General features: G+C 36.1%; 1 protein-coding gene across 7 annotated transcripts in view; it reads right to left on the bottom strand.

The window, feature by feature from the left end:
- PUDP (pseudouridine 5'-phosphatase) overlaps positions 1–25662 on the bottom strand; it is a 69428-nt gene that overhangs the window by 32703 nt on the left and 11063 nt on the right. For 6 of the 7 annotated variants that reach the window (XM_072849535.1, XM_072849531.1, XM_072849534.1 and 3 more), the window contains 3 exons: positions 15681–15770; positions 12072–12290; positions 632–861 (listed from right to left, as the gene is read on the bottom strand). In XM_072849535.1, the coding sequence (XP_072705636.1) occupies positions 632–861; positions 12072–12290; positions 15681–15770 (539 nt within the window). The remainder of the gene's footprint in view (positions 1–631; positions 862–12071; positions 12291–15680; positions 15771–25662) is intronic. The other variant, XM_072849529.1, reaches the window with a different exon arrangement.

Raw genomic sequence — 25662 nt, 5'->3', positions numbered from 1 at the left:
TAACTCTCAATTTGTCTTTCAAATATCCTCCCTACAGATTTCTATTTCAGAATCAAGTTTGGAAAGTTATATATCAGAGGGAGAAACTAAACACCTCTACTATTTGAGAAAGATTGCTCTAACTGATTGGTTTTAAATCAGGAAACAAGAATTATGATCTCAGAGATTTAGAACGCAAGAGGAAAGAGATGGCTTCGGAAAAATATATGCACTCTTTACAAAGAAGTATCTTTAATGTTTAGACACTTAAGAGGTAAATCAGCCATGAATGTATTAAAAATAAACTGATCTATGTTTAAATAACGGCTTCCAAACTTTGAGTAGTGAAGTTAAGTTTGCAGATTTATGCATAGAGCAGAAAATCATTACACTTTCCTATTACTGCACACTACTATGTAGTAAATCAGAGGAAACTGCATTACAAACACTATACGTAGTGGGGGGAAATGATGCTTTCCAACAATCTCTTGCTTCAACAGTATAAACACCTTTGAAAACAGAGGTTGTTGATTTTTATAATGTTTATATTAAATCTTAATCTCAGTATTTATCACGTTAAAAAAAAAATCCAAATATAGCCCAAACAGAATATTCCTAACTTTTCCCTTAATTTGTTCCCTCCCCCTCTTACCTTCTCTGGAGGTGCAGGAGGGTGAAATCTCTTTGCACAAACCAGAAATGCATCAGGCTGTGGCTTGCCACACTTCACCTCAGGGTCATCTCCCAACACAATATGATGAAAAAGACCAAAGAATTCTTTGTGTCTGGCTGTTTTCATCTGAAATGTCACTTCAGCTGAGCTGGTGGCAACAGCTATGGGTATGTTGTGTTTGTGTAAATGACGGATCAGCTTATTAACCCCTGCAAAACAAATATATACATTTTATTTTATATATATATATATGTAGGTATATGTATTAATATTTATACCTACTTACAATATATTTAGCAGTGTTTCAACAATGTTGTCTTACTGAATATAACAACTGTCCTGGTTTCGGCTGGGATAGAGTTAATTTTCTTCCTAGTAGCTGGTATAGTGCTGTGTTTTGGATTTAGTATGAGAATAATATTGATAACACACTGATGTTTTGGTTGTTGCTAAGTAATGTTTACACTGGTCAAGGACTTTTCAGCTTCCCATGCTCTGCCAGGTACACAAGAAGTTGGGAGGGGGCACAGCCAGGATAGTTGATCCAAACTGACCAAAGGGCTATTCCATGCCATATGATGTCATGCTCAGTATAGAAACTGGGGGGAGATGGCCGGGGGGTAGCGATCGCTGCTCAGGGACGGGCTGGGCATTGTTTAGCGGGTGGTGTAATAAGTGTATCATTTTTTTTCCCGAGTTTTGTTCCTCTCTCACTCTCTTGTTGTTTTCCTTCTCATTACAATTTTTTATTATTATTATTATTATTATTATTATTATTATTATTATTATTATTATTTTTGTTCCAATGATTAAACTGTTCTTATCTCAACCCACGAGTTTTCTTGATTTTGCTCTTCTGATTCTCTCCGCCATCCCACTGCGGGGGCGGGGGGGAAGGGTGAGCGAGCAGCTGTGTGGTACTTAACTGCCAACTGGGGCTAAACCACAACACATTTCAATCATTTCATGTAGAAGAAAATTCTTGCTATATCTGAGACATGCCTTCCCCACACAAAAATCATGGAACATTCCTCAAGGTATATACCTGTTCTGTAATCAAATGATGCTTTTCTCAAAATATGCCAAAAATGGGTTCAACATCGTTGTGTAAGTACACCCACTAGAAGCTCATTAAGCAATGTCTCCAACGCTATGTGTTATTATTATTTCAAACTCTCTGTAAGTGAGAGAAAAGCACACAGGAGAACATTTTCTTTTATACACAGAGTTATGCTCCTGGGGGGGGGTGGGGATTCCAAGTTAAATAAATATGCTCTTCTAACTGAATGGTATAGTTTTAATTTCCGAAGCAGGCATCCAACTGGCTTAAACCAGCCCCTAAAAGAGCTCAGTTTCTCTCTTTTGCAATTACTAAAGCGAGTAACACTGGGCAGAGGAGGAGAGCTGTCAGTCACAGTTGTCAATACCAGAGGTTTATCTGTTGATGCTGTGAAACCAGAGTAATGAAAACCTCAAGCTTAATGGGTAGAAACTTCAATCCGATCCATTCTTCTAGGGAAGATTAATGCAGAAACAGTGAAAACACGGTAGCTTGTGTAAGAGGGAAACATACTTCATTATTCGGTGCAAGTTTTTAGTTTCCTGTGCAGACATTTCAATGCTTCTTCACTGCAGCATTTTAAATGCTGGCTACCTCTCCCAGAAAAAACAATTAGCAGTGTCTAATGGTGAACGAGAGTGGATGTCCAGTCTTTACCAAGTCACAAAAGAAAATCCCTCCCTATCTGTAAAGTCATTTCAGCTCTGCTTCTTGGCATGATTCCAAACTGTGCTGGACACAGGATATTAGTCTCAGGCAGATAAGCCTCCAGTTGACTTTTGGCTCTTTGAACCAACTTGAGAACAATTCTTTGTTTTCATCTTCCAACTGCATAAATTCTTATCCTACTTTTCATGCCTGGCTCTACTGAAGTAATCTTATTCCCTTCCTCCCAATGTCACTGTCATACTTATGTCTGGACCCTACTCCCTCAAAATATTCCTACTTCTAATGTCCATTTAATTCTTTCCTTTGCCACCCCAACATCTCTGATTTGCATTTCCCATGTGATCCATCCTTTCTGCTCCATTACGCCATTTTGACAATTCTATAAACAATCTTGTCTGCAATACATTCTTCCCAAGTATAGTCATATGCCCAACTTTGAGAAGTTATAATTACTACTGATAATAAAGTGTGCAGATTAGTAAATAGGTGCATTAACTAACCCTTCTATCTGGAAATATGACCAGTAGATGTGGCTTTCCACAGATTTCTTCTCTATTCTACAGAATCTAATCAACCAATTAATAACTGACATTTCCAGCTCCATGACTGTATTTGAAGACAGCCTTTAAACTATAAATACATGCACTTCTGTGATGTTAGATTTCCAGTTGGGCAGAAATAACATGAATGTTATTCCTCCTCTAACATCAATGCATCACACATTTAAAAGCTTTCCTATGCCCCCTTAAATGGTTATACTAATAATAAGCAAGTGCATTTTTTCCCAAATGATGCTACTCTGTCCTCTCATTGAAATATGATGCTAAATACAAGTTAACTTTTTATTCCAGATACAGATTATGTCTTCATCTGAAACATGTGAAGTAAGTCCATATTACATTAATGGAACTACTAAGATCTCTTAATGTAAAGCAGTAGCCTAAATGTGTCTTTTTAAAAATAAAATGCATTCATTCAAAGGAATTTATTCTAAATAATCTGCAATGTTTAGCAAGGCTAGCGTATCGTGTGTGTAGTAATATAAAGAAGTCTGAAGATTACACAAGTAAGAAGACTATTCCTATCTTCTATGCCCTTGCTATGATACAGTTAGTTTTCTCTAAAGTGGTGCTCCTTTCAAATAGCTAATTTTCTTCAGTCCCACTGCATCACAGCTTCAGTTCATCTGTCACAGGGTATGTTTATTCTATGTTTCTATTGGAGGTAGCCAGCCACAGAAAAGCACTGTTGCAGAAAGGTTATTTCTTCAGGGTTCTCTCTTATATTCCCCCAGCACATGTCATGATTTCGGTGTGTAAATGTGTGCATGTGTGTGTTTACTTTCTCTTTTTGGCTTCCCTCTCTACAAGGGAGCTAAAATGCAGCTGTCCCTAATAGCTCCAGAGAGCAAAGATTTACATTATTCAGAAAATGCACTTTAATAAAAATATGCCATTTAAAAAATGATTATTTGCATATGTGTAAACATAGCAAGATAGATTAGAAAAAAAATACAAGGGGAAAATCAGCTGTGTAGAAAAAAATTAAATTGCATATGGAAGAATAGCTAGCATAACTTAACAAGCTCAAGAGAGTAGCAGTTGAAAAATATTTTCATTACAGATTTGTTATTTCTTTGTGTAAACTATAGATCAACACAATCCATTTTTGTTTGCATCAGTTACCACCAGTATAGCTCTAGGCACTTTGCCACCACATCAAATTACTGACACAATTATTGTACTAATTCAGCATATAATTCTTCATTAGGGAGATAATATCTTTCTTAGTATCTTTCCTGTGCTTTTTCTTTTTACAGAAAACATCAACAGAATGGGAAGTGGGGAACTGCCTTAAAGATCTGTAAGAAAATTCCTCTGGCATATACTTTGTCATTATATCCACTATAGCTACATAGATTTTTCAATCAAATGAAGACTTCAGGTACATCAAAAACAACCAATTAAAAACTCAATGGCTATGAAGAAGTATGGTGAAAATTCCTGTGAACTCGTTAACTTCTAACTTACTTGTAGCTACCATGTAAGGGATTGAGGCCCATCCACCACAGAGGGATGTATCTGCCAGGCTTCCTGGGACCATCCTCCACCCCTCCTACTGAGAGCTTAGCCATGTGCAGCAAGTTCTTTTTATTTCTTTTTCTTTTCTTTTTTTTTTTTCCTTCTAGCATCTTTGATTAAAAAAAAAAAAAAAAAGATCAAAAGAAATAAGGATCTCTGTTCTTCCAGCATAAGGATATACTCCTAATGTGGTACACATGAAATAACAATCTTAGGCAGTACAACATAAATTCTTCAGGTAATCATAAAAAAAATCAGGAATAAATAACCCACATTGCTATGCTTTATTTCCAAATGTACTCTTTCATTTCAAATAATCAAAAAGGTAAATACTGTTTCTTTCCTCTGTCTCTTTAAATACTAAGTTTTAGAACAGACACAGAAGCTTACTATATTCTAAATGTAATAGTTAAACACTGGTGACTATTGGAAATAAAAATAGGTGAAAAGAATTGTAAGCTGAAAAGAAGAAGGATCAACTTTAAATGTCAGCATCTTAAAAACCTGATTAATTACAAATGTCAATGAAGTTAACAACTTTTGGAAAATAAAAAGAAAATTAACTAAACCAACAGAAAGGAGTTATTTCTTCTGAGACCACAGATGCATTTTAAAGGAAGAGATCAGCACTTTTGTTCTGAAAGTTGCAGAAAAACATAAATAATTTTTTATTTTTTTTTTAAGAAGGAAGTATTACTCCTCCACTGGACTGCCAATGTGGTGTTTGTTCTCTTTAGATTCAGCTGAAACCACGGTGACTAATACATTGGATCAACAGACAAACTAAAATTAAGACTTATACTGAACAACAAAACCCTTGGGCTAACTGTTGCATTTTCCTTTTCATTGACTAATACAAACATGTACAGCAAGAGTTCAGGAAACCAAATAATGCTACGCTAAAATGATGTAATGACAGTCCCTATCTAATTATTTATATGCTATTACAACACTGTCTTCTACATGATATTTTTCAGTTATCACATTTTACAATCAAATGGCATTATTCATTATGAAGTGAAAATTAACAAGACATAAATCCTGAGATCTAATTCAAATTGATGGAAAACAAAGGGAATTTTTATTTTCCTTTTAGCTTTATACAAACATGAGCTGGGTGTCATACAGAACACTTCAGAATAGTGAACAACACATAAATTTTTGCTACATTTTATTTGATATACTTTCAAATTTTCATACCATCCCTTTTCTTGTGTTTGTCTACCACTGAACAGAACACTGTTCTTAACTTATATAACTTCTGGAACTCCAGATTCAGATCTATTCCTTGTGGAATGCCTCCAGACAAATAAGGAGATAATATAAAGCTCTTCTATTTTTTTCTAATATAAGTCTCCAACCAAACTTTTGTCTTACAAAGCATTTGTTTGTTTTTCTCATTTCCTAAAGTTAAGTTTCTATGAACACATTATAGTAGAATACAACAATGCTTTTCAGATAGAAAAGAGAGCGATCTCCATCACAAACTGGGCAAACATCTGAGATAGGGAAAAGGATTATTCATGCCGCTTCAGCACTGAACCGTAATTTCAGTTTCCTCTGTTCACCAGTTGAATGATTTCTGGTGTTCCTATTTCTGCTTGCAGTCGATTCATTTGAAGGCCTAACTACACCATCAGGCAGACAATCACACACTAAGCTCTGCCAGTACCTTAACCTGAAAATCCACTGTTTGATGGTCTTATAAGCACGGACAAAGTCCTACAGTCTTATGGCTTCAGGAATACAGCTGGCTTGTGTACTGCCAGCACAGAGTGTAGGAACAAGGTCACATAAATGCCCAGGCCTACACAGACAGTCCCACTGTCTTTTCTAATGTCTGTTTCAACCCTAAAAAGATGAACATAAGGTATGTAACAAAAAGCCCTTAAAAAATGCACAGAACTCCCCAAGGCCTTCTCTTAAGCCAAACCATACATTGTAAATAGGACAAGAAGTTAGTATCCTAAAATTTACAAGGTAGCTTTTATGAAAGTTAAGCTTCAAAATTACATTACAGGAGCTCCTACCTGGCTGAGAAGGCCTCAAATAAACAAACAGTGGCATTTTCATGACAATTTATTTATTTCTTCATTTAATCTGAGCTACTTACTCTTGTCCAAAAAAATATTCATTTTTGTTTTCCTTTTTGTATCATGTTTGACTACTCGATTAATCTACTACCTCTTTTATCCTGTTTTCCTTTTCCTTCACTGGTGTATGTGCACGTTTTGTTTCTCTTTCCCCGATACGCTCCAAGCTCATCTACACTATGTAGCCCATGCTAATACAGCTATACTTGCTAAGTCTTGCAGCTGAGATGAAGCATATTCTGCAGAAGAAACAACACGGCTACAGACTTTTTTAGAGAATGCTGTCTTGATCAACAGACTTTTGCCCTGTGCACTGAAATTTTTGTTGGAAGAACTATACTGGTCACCATGCTCTTTCTTCACATAGCTTGCACACAGATTATGAGCCCAAATACAACTTCATACTCTTTTTGCAGACTTTCAGCACTCCCTCTAAAAAGATCTTCATATATATCTACCACAGTGTTGCTCTTCATTCACCACTGCGCAGATACAGTTAGTTTTCTACTCACACTGACAGCATGAGAACAGAGGACATCTGACCTCTGGGGCACCAAAATCAGACACCCATATTCAAGCCCACTTCATTTTGCTGTAACGTTACACAAAACAAGCTGTCCGTGAGCATTCAGTGTGTATTTGGAAGAAAAGATTTACTGCTGAGAAAAAGACTAAAGGAAACCAAAGTGCTCCATATATTGTTTAAATTAACTGTGTACATGCATTATGCATGTCTTGATGATTTATGTCCAGTTGTGCACAAACAGAAATCTTAAGGATAAATATAGCCTCTGTATGAAAAGATGCTCTTCTTTTTCAAAATCATTTACAGTTCCTACATTGAATGTGATATCAGACCAAACTTAAAGCTCTTCAAGAATTCATCACTCTCTTTGATTAAAGAAAAGCTAATATTACCACTCAGAGCTTTGTCAAGTTGATTGGATTTTTAGCCAATTTAATGATACTCCTTTAAGTTCATAAAAGCAATTCTATGGTAAAAACCTCAGCAGCCTCCGAACACTAAAAGCAACCAACAAAGAAAAAAAAAAAATAATCACACTTAGGACAAGAAGCAGCTGTCTGTTCACTTAAGTCACAAACTGATTAAAAAGAATTTTTACGTAGTGTGGTGTGCTACAACAGTTGCAGGCCCATCAGCACAGGGCTATTCATTATCTACACTTGCTCTCACTCCTTCAGTGAAGTCAGCATTGCTGCTGTGAAGGTGACAGTGTGACAGAGGTGGAGCTATCCACCGCTTGGTGTAACTGCCATGAATGCTTTAACTTGGTCAGACCTGAATTGGTCAGGCAGTTGGACTAGATGATCGTTGTAGGTCCCTTCCAACTGAAATAGTCTATTCTATTCTATTCCTGACTCTAATGAGACTATGGAAACATAACTCTCAGATCCACTTGCTTCTTTTTTGTTCTGAGACTTTGTTTAAAAATGTTATCTGCAATGATATGTTATCCTTTCAGTGAGCTACAAAAGTGGAGGTGGAACTAATAACCTACTCCCTAATTTGGCAGGTAATTGGCTATCAATAAATAATTCTATCTTCTCATCTTATTGCTCTCTAAAAAGTACCAAAGATCCTTCTGGTAGCAGACACTCCTCATTCACCAAATCAATAATGTCATTTTAGTCTGGACATACTGACACATGCATGGCCATGGAAAAATTATAAGTACTAAATTTTACACAATTCAGAACCTCTGTCAACTGTGTTGCTGACTTCCTGGTAAAAGCATTTTTGGGTTGCAATCCTTTAGGACTTAATACAAAGGTCAAATGTTTGAAATCAGCCAAATAGACAGCATCATTCTGAGTTTGCAGCTATTTGACTGATTACAGGGGTTACAGGTTCACTGAGCCCAGCATGGACTCACTAGAGTTTCCTACCATTAAAACAATAATAGCAACGAAAAGAAAAGATAACATGGAAGGAAGTCTGTTTAGCTGTTAACGACACAACACGAATCAAGGGAACAATAGCTAACCAGACTAGACTGCTGGTTGAATGGAACTGTTCAAGAAAAAAAATATACATGACTTTAGAGTGAGTTGCCATTGGAACTTGAACTGTTCTTCTTTCTTCTCTTCTTGTGATTTCTGATTGGCTTCATTTGGTACTACAACTGAGCTATGAAATTACCTCCTTATGTCTGCAAGAGACAGTCAACTGTACTTGAACTGGAAAATAGTTTGCATATCACATTCTGTATTGGCTGAACAGCAGCTGCAACAAATAAATCCCAGTTATCATGAAAATGACCCAGGAGTGGAAAACATCTGAAAGGTATACACAACCACACAATTCTTACGGATCTGTGCTTTGTGATGATGATGAGCCAAAAACAGAGACTGCTATGAAAGAATGGCATTAATTTCATAACTCTGACATGATTATAGTAACTGTTGGCAGCTGTGTAACTTGGAGTTAGGTTCTTCTGGCTCTGTGTATATTCTGCGTTTATGTTAAGCAAAAGCACACCTATACATGTGTAGGTAAACCTCACTCTTTATTCTTCTGACGACCCACTTCCCTGCAACATAGTACTGCATTTGCAGAAACAGAAAGCCTAGTATGTTACTCTTGCAGATAACAATGTCTGTAGTCTGACAGAAATATTTAGAAAAGCAGCACAAGTGGCAGCCCTGTCATTTTGTCAGCATTGTCTTGGATTAATTCCTTTCTCCACTGAATCAAAAGTAGCCTTCCCTAAGGTTATTTCAGAACTAAAAATAAATCTGACTGTGAAAAACTCTCAAATAGTTACCGGAAGATTCCATGTTAGAAATTGATATATCCTCTTTGTAGAGGAAATCTGTATTTTGACCACAGCCTGATTGAAGCTTGTCAGTGAGTTCAGCCATACTGAAATAGTGAAAATTCTATCTTCAACCACTAATGTCTCAGAATTGTTGTACATTAAGTGCCATGGCTGTGATATAGCCTGTCAGGCAAAAAACTCCTTTGCCAATCGTATATTCATACAACTTCCACACCATCCTTAACCATCACTGACACACCTGTCAATTACTTGATCTGGGAATTAACACAGTTATCATTGCTGGCAAAACCATGTGCATAGCTCAATCTATCTCCAGAAACAAGTGCTGCTTTGCTTGAGTCACTTTTTCAAACATTCTTGGTCATCATTCAGCACTACTCTCCACCAAAGCAAATTTGAATCTTATTTTTTGGAAGAACTGTAGAAATTGATTGAAAAATAGAACCTCATCTGCCTATTAACCGTCAAAAGATTGTCAGAGACTCAGCATGTCAGAGTCATCTTATGCCATTATGACCATTAACTTTCAGTTTCCTGTATTTGCCTGTAATAATCTGAAAGATCAGTTTAGTCAGAGAACATTGTAAACACAAAATGTCACCACAGTCTTACATCTTACACAACACCTGCATCAAGTCCATTCTTAATTAAAGAACATTAAGAGGCTGTAGAATAAATCCACAAGGATTATGTTAATAAATATCCTCAGAAGATACAAAAGGACAGAAGAAAATTATCAGATTAAAAAATATGGTTATCAGATTGAAGAATAGGTCAGTCCTTAAAGAAACTGAATAGTAAGTAGCTGGAGCCACTTCTTTCTAGATTATTAGCTGACATCAACCTGATTTTCTCAAAATTCATGGCAATTCAGCTTCTATCTCATATGCTGCTACCAAGTAAAGTACAAATCCCATTACTTCAGTGACCGAGGCTGCCTTTGCTCCCCACAATGGCCAGTGAGAATAAAGTTCACATCAATTCTGCTTTAGAAAATAGCCTAAAAAAAGTTATCACATGTATTTAGTTGAACTGAAAAGATAATCAGTTGCACAATTCTGGTGATGATAATATTTACTTGCTTGTCCCAGTAAGAATTTTGCTTGTTTCATCTATAATAGCCCAGCTTCAGCGAGCCTAGAATTCACTTTTTGAAGGCAGGAACAGCACAAAACTTCATGTTTCCTTCGGCTAACCTGTTCTATCACCTCTCTGCAACTCTGTTCAAGCCAGCTCAGCCATATTATCACAATCCTGAGCAGGCACAGAATATCCACTTAATGGCTTCTATTACCTGTGCTGTTACATTACAGTGACTCTTCTCAGTGCCTCCTAACATTTTACCCTGTCAGTCCATCTGGCATTTTCTAAGCCCAGACTAGGGTTTTTTTGTTTGTCTTGCAAAAGATATAGCTGCAAAGTTAATCCCAGAAGTTTGACACAAAAAATACATCCCTCCATCTTTCCTGTTTTCCTGGAGAGTTTAACTAGGCTTACAGTTTTAGGTGGATCTATAAGTGAGAAAGATGCAATTTAAACAATCTTGCATATAAAAGACATCAGAGACATAACTAAATAAGTTGGCTGCACAAAATACTCAAGTTTTTAAGCTGCTTAAAAAAATTACACCTTTTATTTTTGATGCTTATTATTTATTCCTAACATACCACATATTTTTAACTTTCATCCTCTTAATGTATTATGAAACCAGGTATAAAAATGCATCTAAAAATTAAAACATCATTAATGTGCTGTAGAGATTGTTAGAACAAGCAGGCACACATTCAAAGCGAAAAAATTATAACAGTTAGACTTGTTATAGTGACATGCAGTTATTTCACTTTTAATACTTTTTTTTATTCCTCCCCCTCTCCTCCCTCCTTTTTTTTTTTCTTCATACATTATTGATATTTGCTCCAGGAAGTTTAACATTGTACAAAAAGTTAACAGGAATCCTAGCTTTAGGTATTGCTTGTCTTGCATAGCTGAGGATTTTTCTCTAAGCATTCCAGATGTAAATGTAATGGAATATAAAAGTTTGAGTTCACACCACAGATAAGATTCATCCTCTTGCTTATCTTGAGGTACCTGGTTTAAGCTACTCATTTGGGCTTCCTGCACAATCACTGGTAAAAGACATGTATCTTCAGAAGCTGATGAAAGTTACCTGTCTTAGGATAACCTGAGAAAACCTCCCTCTCCGTTGACACACAGCTGACTCAGACGCCACACTTAAGTTTTAATGTTCAGGTTAGGTGAGATGAATCCTAGCTGAAAGAACCTATGGGCTCACACATTTGCCCGCACATTTAAAAGTGTATTTGTGCTTAACAAAGTCGGACTACACTCATAGCCAGAGAAAATTAACTTGCTGAATTACACAGCTGTCAACAACAATTATAAAGAATGTCTGGTTTACAAAATGGAATTCATGCACATTTACTTAGTCTTTTTTCTTCTTTTAAAACATATAGAAAAAAAGCTGTTCTCCAAGTAGACAAGAAAAAAAGTTTTCAGTACCCTTTAACAGGTAAAATATCTCTTTAACAGGTAAATAACAGGTTTACAAGATTTGAGTAAAACTTGCTAAAACAAGAGTGATGAAACTGAATCTGTAAGAGAAACTGTTTTGTGGAAGGCAGATTAAAGAATTCTACCTTGGTTAGCATTTAAGTAATTCCATAAACAGTTTATAAATACTGAAGAGAAACATACCTGGCATCAATTGAGCAGTAGGGAATATCTTCTCCTGTTTCATTTTACTTTCGTGTAATAACTCTTCTTTGGTTATTGGAAGATCTAGGACATCTCGAATAATCTGTGCCCCTTCTAGGGCTTTTTTACCCATGACCAAAGATTTCACATCCCAGGTATAGGTCTTTCCAAAACGCCCACAGATCTCTTCGAATACTACTGTATACAGATGCTCAGTATCTGCCAAAATAATAATAAAAATATTAAAACCATGTACTGCCAGCTGAGCAGCCAATCTTACAAAGAGGACCACATAAATAGTCACAGAGTGAACTGACAGGAGCCAGAGGGCATATCGAAGTGGACAAAATTGCCTCCCTTTATTTGCAGAGGGGAAGCCAGACTTCTAAGATCACCTCAGAGGTACCTAGGCTTTTCAAGATGTCACTTGTGTGTTAAGAAAAGGTTACTAAGGGTCACAACAAAGAACTATCTGGACCTGCTCTTTCATCACTTTTCTTTACTATGTATAGTAAAGACTAGCAAGCAGTGTATTAATTAAAATACTCTATTCTTTGCATGAGAAAGAAAAGAAGGGAAGGAAATCTGGTACTTGAGGGATGTCATTACATATTCCATGTAAATTAAAAAAAAAAGATTTAATTATTTAAGAGTGTCTTTGAAAGGAAGCTTCAGAGTGCCTTCAAAGACACTACAGTCATTATTATAGTGCTGCTGGCACCTCTGCATTTACATGTGATTACTCAAGCAGAACACACCCACTTGTATTTCCAGGGGGTTTCTGTCAAGAGTAAAATTCAGGCTGAATTTTGCCAGTGAAACTATCAGCTTCTATGTCAAAGGTGTTTTTAGTTTTCAAACTATTTTTTTTTAATACAAACAAACAATCCTTCCTGTCTTTCCCCCCAGACAAATCTTTGAAAAAGAAGGTCAATAACATTTAATTTAACACTAAAATGGGGAAGAAAAGTCCTTTCGACTCTTGGCTTTATTTCAGCAAAGATCCTGAACAGTGGCTTTTCTACCAGTCTGTTTATCTTTTTAAGTAGTCTCCTTTGAAACACCAGCTACTGCTGTTAACCATGCTTTTAATTTCCTTCTCATGAATGTCTTTGCCCTCTCTATCTCTAAAGCTATGTATATTATTATCACTTTAGCAACGAAAGGCAAAAGAGAAAAGAAAGTACCTGCTCTTAGGAGATTTATTTAGAGAAATGAGGGACTTCACTTATCAACGTGTCCTTTGCCATGTAAAAATATTTTTATAGAGATAATAAAATAGTGAAATTATTCATGCAGACATTGCCTCACTTTCTGAATACGTAAGAAGTATGCACCAGAGTTTAAACTTTAACATACATACTATGAAGAAGACAGACTGAAGAAAGAAGAGCAGAGCCCATGACTACAATATCCATGAAGATCTTCCCTGCAGTCTGACAAATGCTCACTGCTTAATCACAGTAATCTGCTTGTCCTGAGATCAGCAGATGATTCCCATCTGGAATCAAATGAGAAACATAGGGGCCGTTTCCCATCATCGCATCTACCATCATGTGAACACACAGCAGTGCAGACATGCTCTGCCGCCTACCAGAGCACTCTCCTCCATGTTCCCTTTCAGTAACTAGAAGGGACGTTGAGACAAAAGATCAGCTAAAGACCCAACGTACTTGTCTGGACTGCTTAACAGGGCAGCAAATGGTTCACAAAAACCTCTTACCTTAAAAATGAAAGAAAAAAAAAATAGCACTTGTACTACTCTTTGCAAATGCTTCTTAAACAATACTTATGGAAAAAAGTTAAGAGAAATCCTGGAGACCCATAAAACATACAGGAAAGGTATCACACCAGAAACAAGCAACTGGGCTTTAAAAAGTGTTAAGCTGTCTAGCACCAGGAAGGAAAAAAAAAACAACCAACAAAAAAATCCCCCAGTTAGCCTGATACTCCCAGGTGGTACTCTCTGCAAGCTGAGAAGGTGAATTAAGAATACAGTGTTTAAAATTTCACAGTTGTCTCTTTTTTTCTAATACACTAATTTTTCTTCTATATCTCAGACTCACCAGGTGAAGGACATAAAATTCTTACCCTAAGTGTAAAATTGAAACTTAATCTTCATCCTATTAAGTAATACATATCAAACTAAGCAGAAATAAAACAAAACAAAGAATCAAAAAGTATAATTGTAGAACATGGAAGTTTTCCTACAGGTCTCTATGATAATTACATGTTAATCTATCTGAAAGACCCAACTGTATAGCTAAAGATACTCAATTTAATAGCCTCCTGCTTTTTAAATATCACATACCAGACTTGTGAACGGAATTTTCTTTTACTTCTTAAAGAAATGGTTAATAATGTCCAGATTGCAGACCTAAAAATAATGTTATGCGACATTCAGTTTGCTAACTGAAAAGCACACATGAAGAAGTTTGAGTCAAATGTATTAAAATAATTGTTATCCTATTCGTATTGTGTTAGAATTTAGTTTTCTCAGTGCTCAGAAAAAAAAAAAAAAACAACCACAAAATAAACAACACCCCCCCCTCAAACTGGTTAACACACCACAACTGATCACTGCCTACATTTAATTTAAATGTGAGTTAGTCTCACATATTACTCGAGTGTTTAAAGCAACATAAATGCTTAAACAAGCAGGATGTCAGAAAGCCTTCTTTCCTTCCCTCTCCTCATTAATTATCCGTTAAAAGAATTGGCTTACAAAACCTCCAACTTTTCTTTTAAAGAGATCACTTTCACTCTGCCTGATGTCATAGCATTTGGACCCTGGACATCCACTTGGTTGCAATGAAAATTATCATAATCTCAAGATTTATGACCTCCTGTAAGATTCTATGTATATGTTATTATTGAGAAACAACACGATTTTAATTCTCATGATTGGATGACAAAAGCATAGATGTGGACATTCTACTGGCTCAAATAGACATGTTTCACTACAGCACATGAATAAAAAATAAAATCTGGGGAAAAAAATTACACACATATGAGCACACACACACACACTGCAAAATCTCCAATCGGAATCTGAGGAGACTACTGCTGAAAACGCTGCACTTCCTACATACATGTATAACAGATAAGGACATATGTTCCTTTTGATTGAAGAAAAAGGAAAATTTGTATGTCCCCTTTATAATTAGACAGCAGTAAATAAATACTAAATAATGATACAACTTGAAGGTTTTTTATTCCCATTGAAATGGAAGAATCTCAAAAAAAGTGCTTAACAAATATGAGGTAGGCTAGCTTTTTCATCATTGTAACAAGCACAATGGATTGATCAGAGTTTAATTATACCAAAGAATCATAATTTCAAACTACTATAAATCTGCAATACAATAAGAAATTAAATCTCATGCACATACATAAATATAACACATCAATAAAATAAAACAAGCAAGAAGAATTAGAAGTTCAACTCAAGTGCCTAATTATAGGCACCTACTGGTATCTTAGACACCCTAGTATGTCCAAGATATGCACACACAGCTGACATTAAAAAAATAATCTGGGTGAGACTCAATCCTTATTGCATGAGCAGCCAGATGCCCTACAGCATCCCAAGTGGTAATAAACACATACATTTCAGCAAGTGAATCCAGCCCCAGTTGCTAGCTCCCATCAGGAATACAAGCTGAGAACACAGCAGGACACAGGTGGCGGTGGCTTGTTCTAACAGGGGGAAGGAAAAGCAAGACTTCTTAGCTCCTGCAATTTGCAGTAAATGTATAACCTCAGCTTCATTCTCTTCTACCTTTCAAAATACTCTTCATCTTTCTAGCTCTCGTCCCTTGATATATCTTTTACATGGACATTATCAGCACGACATACTGTCCATCCACTCACTACATTTCACTGGGAATGAATGATATTCATTCCCTAGCCACACATCACCTTCTAGTCATTTTTATAGCAACCCTTCTTCTATATAAAAAAACCACAGTCAACTCCACTGGTGCTGTTTACAGTGTGTAAAAGCCAGTCACAATAAATACAAATAAAGTGACAAGAATGACAGAGGCACTGGATTACTCAATTTGTGATCTGGCACAAAAATATGCTGATGCATATTTAGAAAAACCTACAGGTCACTTGGCATCATGCCACAGTGCATAACTGGACTGTATGATCTTCTCAAATCACTGCAGAGTCAGAATTAGAAGTGCAGATCTAGCTAGGCTGGGCGTACAGCAAGTATCAATGCAGTATCTAAACCTCAGCTTTGTCAACCACTTACTTATACATGAAGACAGACTACGACTTCATGAATTAATATGGAACTCGATTTTTTTCAGAAGGTTACACACAACTTCTGAATTTATTAAAATTGTTTTATTGTAATTCTAAAATAATCTCTAGTTTATGAAGGAGATGAGGTTAGTAGGCATGAAAGCTCATCTTAGCCTTAGCTCATCTTAACCATTGGTTCTGAGTTCTTCTTTGCTTGAATAACCCATCCCAACTTTGTATTAAGCTTCCCAGATGAAATACACCTATGATTTATCCTTCTGCTAGGAGTCTAAACAGAATTTTAATTCTGTACCTTCAATATATTCCAGTAAGACAAAATCAGATCCTGGACACCTAAACTCTGCAAGATTTTTATTCTGATGGGGGATAAAGAAATGGTTAAAGGGGAGTTTTAATTCAAGCAATAGGTTTCTTGTGCCCATACCTGTGAGGCAGATTTCCGTCCATATGTACAAGAGAACCATCTTCAATATTCAATTTAGCCAAATTCAAACAATTGTCAATTGACAATTAGTAATTTTTACTAAAATTTTGGCACAAGATTGAGAAAATTTCATTAGATTTTTATCACCATCAATACTGAATGAACACACAGATGACTATGATTTTGCTTTCCTATCAGTCTTTCACAATATTCCTTTAATCCCTTTAGGGTATGCAACAGTGTAAGAAGCCATACATTATTACTGAAATGCTCATTTGGGGTACAAGAGATAAATATAATTATAAACCAGAACATAATTATAGAAGTGGAAATTTTTGTTTTGCTTTTTGGAACTCAATTGGTGGCATTTAGCACAGTATAAAGTGTTAACCTGCAAACAAATCTATGCAATTGTTGAAATGGTGGGGGCAATCAACATTCCAGAGAGTATTAGATGTCTCTTCTACTCATGGAATTATAGTAAGAGTAATAACATTTATATTTTCTCTCATTTCTGAATTTACGTGTAACACAGGCCTTTGTGTGTTTATTCTCCCACTATATCAACTGAACAGTGTTAAAGAACACAGGATTTAAACATAGAAATGGCAAAATCAAAATAGTGACAGATTTCCCATCAGAAAGACTAACTTTGTCAAGTCTTGACTAACACATGCAGAATATTCTTGAAATATCCATATAACTGAGGACATGAACATCAAACAGTGGTACATTCACCACATTTCCAAACGGTATGTGGACTATCACAGAGTTTAGGAGACACCACTGCCAAGACAGAACCCACGTAACTCTCCACAAAACTTGCAAGACCCTTCTGGTGGTTTTGGTAAGCAGGAAAGAAAAAAAGATTGGGAAACCAATGGCCTCTGAACAGCAAACTTAGAATGGAACAAGGAACATCCTCTCAACCCAAAGAATAATTCAAGATATTACTATCCACAGTTTATCAATTACAGCTGCATCTCAAAAAAATTAAGAAGGAATAATACATTATGACAAACTACTGAAATATAAATATACAACAGCATTATAAAAACGAGTCACTGACGGAGCAATAGACTATGCCACTGAATAAAGCATGGTGCATAATTCATTCCCCATTCTTTTTCTATCCTTATTATTTCTGTCAGTGTGAATCTGAGACTTCCCCCTTAAGATATTAGCAGTCAAACAAGACAGACAAAACCAGTATAAGCAATGCAAAAGACTAGCAACTATACAACTGTCACTGGAACAGGTCTGAAATTGCAAAATTTAGTGCAAATCACCCAGAACCACTGAAGAATTAGAGCTGAAAGCTCCTAAGTTACCAAAACAATCAGAAAAAAAGGAAAGGAGAATTTGAAGATTATTTTTAAATTAATGATCTTTAGTAGACAACTACCTTGCAATTTGTGGCAAAAGGTCAGTCTTGCAGTTCCCTCCCAATATCCTTCCATTCATACTTTCACTACTGTGAAAGCTAGTTTAAAAATGCATGACTATGGTTACCCATGATGGCTAAGAGGAGAAAAAAAACAGCAGTTAACAGCTGACTTCAAAATCACTTACAGCAGCTTAGCAAGAGTGGGGATGAGGAAGGCAGGCAACAGAAATTACATTTTGCACAATAGCCTAAGTGTTACAGCACTAGTCCAGAAAATGAGACTCAGCCTTTCAATCTACCCTTATGGCCTGACCCTACTTCTCTAACATCCCATAAGATTTTTGTATGCTATTATGTTATATACATATATATACACAGATAAACCATTTATATGCTTGTATATATATATAAAGCATATAAACATATTTTTATATATACATATATAGTGTATGTGTGTGTGCGTGTGTATATATATATAGTATTGTGTTTTAAAGACAAAAGCTGCCTTTTAAAGAATAAAACTCAGATGAATGCTAGCCAGTGAATACAATCAACCTGGAGCCTGTTGACTTAACGGCTCATTAAAGGGATGTTGGTTCAAACCCCTTAGCAGAGGAGGCCTCCTGAGGAGATGAGGAACAGGAATGTTCTATTCTTTGCTGTAGTATTCCCCCCTTGCCTTCCAAACGAACTTGCTTATGAAGAAAAATTAAATCTAAATTTATTACCTTACAGAGACATTTACTACAGTCACTGTCATAAGAGGAAATAAGCACTGCTTTTATGCATGCTCAACCAAAATATTTGAGCCATGCCTAAATTTCAAGGCATGTGGTGCTGATGTGCCCAACCAGGCAGGCTGAACCTAAATGCAGTCTGTCCCATCAAACCAAAGGAAATCCTGCTGCAGTATTCATGTCTTGTACCTTTCAACTGATCTACTCTCATAACCGGTGCCATTTAACTTCATCTTACAGAAGTTAAAGGAAGGTAAGGCCTCTATTAAAATAAATAGCAAGCACCAAATAATGGCTACTTCAAAATCATAAGCTAGTTACAAAGAGCAATTTATTTGGTAAAGCATTTTACGTGACTGATAAACCATAACTTCCAAAGTTAAAGAAAAAATAATGACTATAATTGCTGAAAATTAAAATTACTGCTTCCAATTTAATTGAGTAATGATTTGCAAATCATTATATTTTTGATTAGCACTTAGAAAAATTCACTTAAATGATCCATTATTCATTTTAGTAGGGAGCAGGTAGAAGTCTGTTCTGGAGCTTTAATTTTTGCAAATCTATTTCTTTTTTTCTGTTGTACTAGAATATTAATGTAAGTACACTCCAAGATATACGAATATGCTACATGGTGATTACTTCAGTAAATCCAGAGAAACACACTGCCACTGGCTAACTCACTCAAAGTGCTGTCAGTCTGTCTGCCCTTCTCTGATATGAGACATCCTACCATGAATTCAAGTTATTGCTAAGAGGCTTAAAAAGAAAGTAAGTTTGGTGCCCAAAAAATAATAGCTGCATAGAACTGTTCCCAAATGAGTATCACATATTTGCCCCTCTGGGCTTATATTACTGGGAGAATTCTCAAATGGCAGCTACAGAGGAAGCCAATTTCTCATTTTATATGCAAAGAAAAATTTTACTTCTATGGGGAGGGGAAGAAGCTTCTGAACAAATTCAAAAGGCTTTTAGTTTACATTAATACAGCAGACGTATCTTAACGCTATCTTGCATTCACATGTGCACCTTATCCTGCTTTTTAATGCCACAGGGAAGTCAAAGAAATAGTTCACGAATAAACCATGCAAACACTCTTCTGATGTGGAGGTGTAAACAAATACTCCACCACCAATACAAAATAGCACATGAAAAAGTAAAGAGAAGTCTGTATTTCAATTCTGAAGCATCAGGGAACCCAACTTTGAAATAGCAGGCAATATATATGACTTAATTCAAAACATTCTAATACTGTACTTATTAAACAACAACTAGGTGACAGCACCTCATTCGTTTAAAAATATAAAAGCTATTCATTCATAGAAACTGCTCGATACGCTTTCTTAGGCATTCACGCAGGCCCTTAACCATTAAAAATAGAACTATGTGAACACCAGTTGATATGATGCCCACACAATACCACTTGTTGGGCCAAAACCTATGGCTAACAGAGACGTAGCTTCTTAAAATGTATATGACAAGGCCCAAGTCATGTAACAGTTACTCTGTCATTAGCATATGAGCTACTATAACAAGGCAACAGTATTAATCAAGGACTGTTCTCATCCAGAGGAGCAATTACTAGCTCTGGGAAGAACAGCTTATAGCATGTTCACAAGGAAGTTAGCCTTTCACCAAGGGGGTATCTCTTCTTAATACGTTGCTGACAATGCATGGTAGCAGTTCACTGACCTGAGGAATGCAAAACAGAGTTTTAAAAGTTGTTTTGAAATCAGATGTTCCAAGGCACTTGGATAAAACTACCACACAAGGTAGATGAAACCAAAAGGGTCACTATGTTATCAAAGTCAGCAGAAGAATAACCAAATATATCTTAATTAAGATATACTTTCTCCAGGAAAAGCTATAAGAAACATAACCTTCCTTGAACAGACATCCCAGAGCTGTTCTGTTTAACCCACAACCTAAAACAGGAAAAAAAAAAAAAAAATAGTCAAGAGAGGGGGAAAAGAGTCAGAAAGCTTTATTCTTCCCTCAATGAAAACCCAACAAAATGAGACCAAAGATAAAATTATCTTCAGCATGCCACAGTTCTCTTCTAATACTGACTTCCTTTTTCTCAGAAAGCTTTTGCTTGCCCAGGAGACTACATATATGTAAAGACTTAAGCGAGTTGTGAATTCCAAGTTGTTTGATTTTCAGTGTTACATGTTTCTAAATCACTTTCTGTAATAATGTCCAAAAGTCAGTTTCCTAAACAGTGGAAACATTTCAAAAGACAGAGTGGCTCTAATAGAAAAGAAAAACATTATTTTTCCAGTGTGGCCTTGGACAATGTTCTAAACTTAACTGCAGCAATGTGTCAAACATACTACCACAAAGGAAGTGTAAAGAACTACCAATTAATAAAGCTAATCTCTTCCGTCCACTCAAGAGTGCCTAAAATTTTTGAAGTAAATATGCTGATGGAGTAACTTCTCTGTGGTGGTAACACTAAGAGGAGAAAACCAAACATCATCAATGTGCTTGATTTTCCAAGACAGAGGATATTTCATCATGGATGACTGCCTACAGTCAAGAGAAAAGTGTCAGAAATACTGCAAGACCCAATCACAGTCTCTCTTTAATAGTCGTATACCAAGAACTCCTAATCCTAACTACAATTTAAAATACAAAAAATAATCAGACTGGTGAGATTCATGAGGCAAACATGATACAGCAAACTGAAAATTGTTTTATGAGCTGTAGTCACTGTTTGTTTGAAAACTGTAGATGAAACCTCAGAACCATGGTATAGATACTAACTTAAGGGACTTCCAACACCATGTGATAAGTGTGGGCTTCTACCCAGGTGAGCCATAGGCTTCTCTGAAGTCGCATGACCACAGCCCTTGCCTCCCACCTGGGGCTGAGGATCAGAGGGCTATTCTCACAGAGCATTGAAAAATCTCATGTGGTGATAGCAAGAGTTGTCCTACCTCCAGACTCGTCAGTAAGCCAGAGGCAGGTCCTAACTGAATCCTAGGCCAAATACAGCCTGCAGCCCAGAGCAGGACCACTCAAAGCTAGTGGACTATCGTCGCTGATGGTACACGAACTCTTTTTGTTTCCTAACACCATGGGTAGAAGCACAGAACTACTGGAAGACTGTAATTTGTTTTAGACTATAATCAGCTTGCTTAAAAATTTGGCACACATCAGGTACCTAAAGGTGGATGTACTGGACCCAGTCCCAACTTTCAAGTAAAATATTTTAGCTTTTAAAGCTTTTCTAAGAGTGGTATTCCCTGGCAGAGAGGAGGTGACTGAGAACAGATCCGACTGTTAAGTCCACAGATCAAACTGACCTAGTATTATTTTAGCACATTATGAAAATGCTAAACTAGCATAAGGTCTTCAAACACCAAAATCCACTTAACCTAAACTCTACTATCTCTTGTTTAAAACAGGGGAAAAATAACAAAACAGCACCAGGGATGTTTTATAAAAAGACATAAAACTTATGCATACTATAATCCTGGAAGAATACAGTGATTACAAAAAGGTTCAGACAGAGAATCTCACTGACCCAGGAGTGAACCCAATTCACATCAGGACTACAGGAGAAATAGAAATTTGGAAGACTCTCTGATGGTAGCTATTAAGGTTATATTTTCAGCTATCTCAAAGGGGAGAGGCTGAATCTTATTTTGCTAGAGAGTGGTTCTGGGCATAGCAGAACTGTTATGTTATGACTCTGTTTTGAGTGTGACAGCTTAGAGTTACAAGAAACACCGCTGTGTATCCTACTAAATGAAATAAAAAAATATGTGTTCAGAGACTCAAAGAGTGCAAGAAATTTTAGTCTGTCATTTCATTCTTCTGTATGATTAACGTGCTAAAAATAAAAGCAGATATTGTGAACCAAACAAGGAGTCGTTCCACTTTCACTCAATCTTTCTTCCCTTCTACCTCAGTTCTGCAAGCTGAGGTCAAAGTTTACATCTTGAGACACAAGCAGCTTCACTCTCCTGTGGTTGGAATTTAATAAGTCTGACACAGGAATTACTTCGCTGGGGTGTGCTTAGTTCTACTGCAACAGCGCTTGCAAAAGACAGGCTGGCAAAGTATATGCCCAATAAGCAGGTAAGAGGAGGGGTTTTACATTATTTCCAAAAATAGCCCCAACTTCCCTCCAACCAAAAACTAAAGAAGACAAAAAAAAAATCCAGTAGCCCTTCTGTCACTGCTCAGAATTAGGTACAAATCTACTGAAATCAATTAAGTCACAATGGTACCAAGCAAGAGATGATGAAGCTCACAGTTTCTGAATATAAATACGTTAGATAAGGCACAAATTTCCAATTCCACAGTAGCTAATCTGAAATGAGATTTACAACAAAAATTTATTTGCTCCATAGCAACGATTTGCTATCATTCTGCTTGTAAATGGGAAAATTGTTTTTGAAGGTGCATTGCAGGCAGCTCCCTAGTTGGAAAGGGGCAAGAAGTTTAAGGAAATTAGGAAAACAATTAGTCTCTCTGATTAACACCTGACAAGGTGTGGTAAAAATAATAGCTAGAAACCATTAATACAAGCATCACTTAAGCAACTATATATAGTAACTATGAAACAATTATGAACAGCCATATTCAGCAGTATCCAAACAGATCTGACATACAAAATGTAGAATGAAGTAGAAGTTACTAACACCTGAATATGAAATAACTCTGAAAAATGCCATTTGTAACAGACACTGTTCAATAAATAGCTTCCCTGACCCCATTCTGGTAATTTCTTTTTGCTTGATCTAAAATCAAGCTTATAATCAGTAAAATAAAAGGTGTCTGCTTCACTTGTTGAATACACTGAACTGAGTGACTTAACTTAAATTACTTTTAGACAAAAAGATTAAGTCCTAAGGCTATACCTTTTGACCCTTATGTTTTGAAACTGTTAGAAGGACTACCATGACCTAAGCATATAGTTAAAGCTGCATATCCAGTTAAACAGGGTAACTTATGTGTTCCCTAAATGTAGGGAAAAAAGAATTAGAAGGTATACAAGTTGCAATAATAATAAAACAGCTGGTCACCAAAGGCCTTTCTCTTCTGAAAAAGAGGCAAATGCACCATAAGCCACATCTTTCTAATAGCCTCTGGATAGTAGTTTTCAAAGAGATTGAAAACTTTGCACAAAAATGCAAATCTGGTATTCCATCAACAAGCTGAAGAGCCTTTTGGTTTTTTTTCTGTTGTCTGAAGAGCAAATCTGGCAATTAATATAAGAATCCAATTGTATGAAACGTTGCAATCAAAGAAAACAGAGCTGAACACTGTTGAACATGGCTGCAGTCCACCCTCTAAAATGTAAAGGGCAACTTTAGTCACTGAGCTTGTCACAAGTGAAGAGGTTGGAAGTTTTTTCTTGTGTTAGGTTGACACGGTTCATGGTGGTATTGCTACAGGGCTTTTGGCCTGTCACCACTTCTGTTATGAACTTGTATTTTTTAGAGCTTTAAAACTTCGCTGGTAACAAATAAATAAAATTAAATTATACAAGAATTAAAGCTGTTTTCTTCAGGAAAGGGATTTCTTCTGACAGTACCCTCTACCTTATTAATAATTATAGAAAATCTAGCCTGTCTCTTGAGAATTTAACTCCCTCCCATGGACTGTCAGAGGAGCTTAAGTAGGTCTTGAATTGGAAATGGGAAGCATCTGCATTGTCAGTACTGAAGCCATTAAAATGCATCATCATCACTCTGTGAAAAAAATAATTTCCTTGGTAGTCTGTAATTGTCTCAAAGGCTCTATTATAGACATTTCAAGTGGGCAATACATTTTTCAAACTTAGACTACCATTAAGTACAGTTATACAATACCTGTAATCATTGATCTTTGTAAACCATTTTGTTGAATATTTCATTTATGTTTCTGGGTCTATATTATTGATAAAAACTTTCATAGCTTGGAGGAAAGGAGTAGGTACTGTTATTTCAACAGAACTGTAGGATTTTGTAACATCTGTGTCAATTCCTTTACTTCTATCCAAGGAAAGTGATATCTGTAAGGTACACCTTATTACACCTCTGATATGGTACAACACCTATGTATTGGGCACCTTGTAACCACTCATGAGTACAAATATAATCTTTCTGAATGATGTATTTCCATGCTGCACTCATCTCTAAAAAAAGAATGCCATGAAAGAACAAGGTTTTTGGGAAAAGTTATTGATAAGCACTATTAAACCAGCTGCCAAGTCAAGAAGACTCAGATAAGATGAGGATTTCAAGACTTTAGTGAGAATGATTTCTAGGAAAATCACATCAAATCTCTGTTGGGCCTAAACTTACAGAGTATTTTTTTTCAAAAGCAAGTCTGTTTTTAATTCACAGCACAAGAAGATTACTTTAAAGAAACAGGAGGAGAGAAGAAAGGTAAATGTAGGATCCAACCCAGAAAGAATGAATGGGTACTGGAAGTATGTTTCTTATTGTAACTCTTTTGATATATACTTAGGAATAATGTTAGAACATCAATGAAACATAATTTATTGTACATACAGTTAGAATATAAAGCAGAGAACTGAAGCTCACAATTTCAGTAGGCAAGATACTATGAAGGGAAAGGTAAACTAAATATCTACTGAAGAGTACACAGAGCAAAAAGAATATTCTACCTTCCTTTTCTTTATATACAAATACAGAAACATTTGGGTCAAACAGGAATATTTGTTTTAGTTCCCTGGAAGCTGCAATTATAACAGAATGAAGAAAAAGAAAACATTAATCTATTCCATGTTGAACTACAGTATTAGAA

Source organism: Ciconia boyciana, chromosome 1 (assembly GCF_034638445.1).
Source record: "Ciconia boyciana chromosome 1, ASM3463844v1, whole genome shotgun sequence".
NCBI classification, from domain to species: domain Eukaryota; kingdom Metazoa; phylum Chordata; class Aves; order Ciconiiformes; family Ciconiidae; genus Ciconia; species Ciconia boyciana.
Note: the sequence above shows the minus strand (reverse complement) of the source record. Positions and strands in the feature narration are given on the sequence as shown.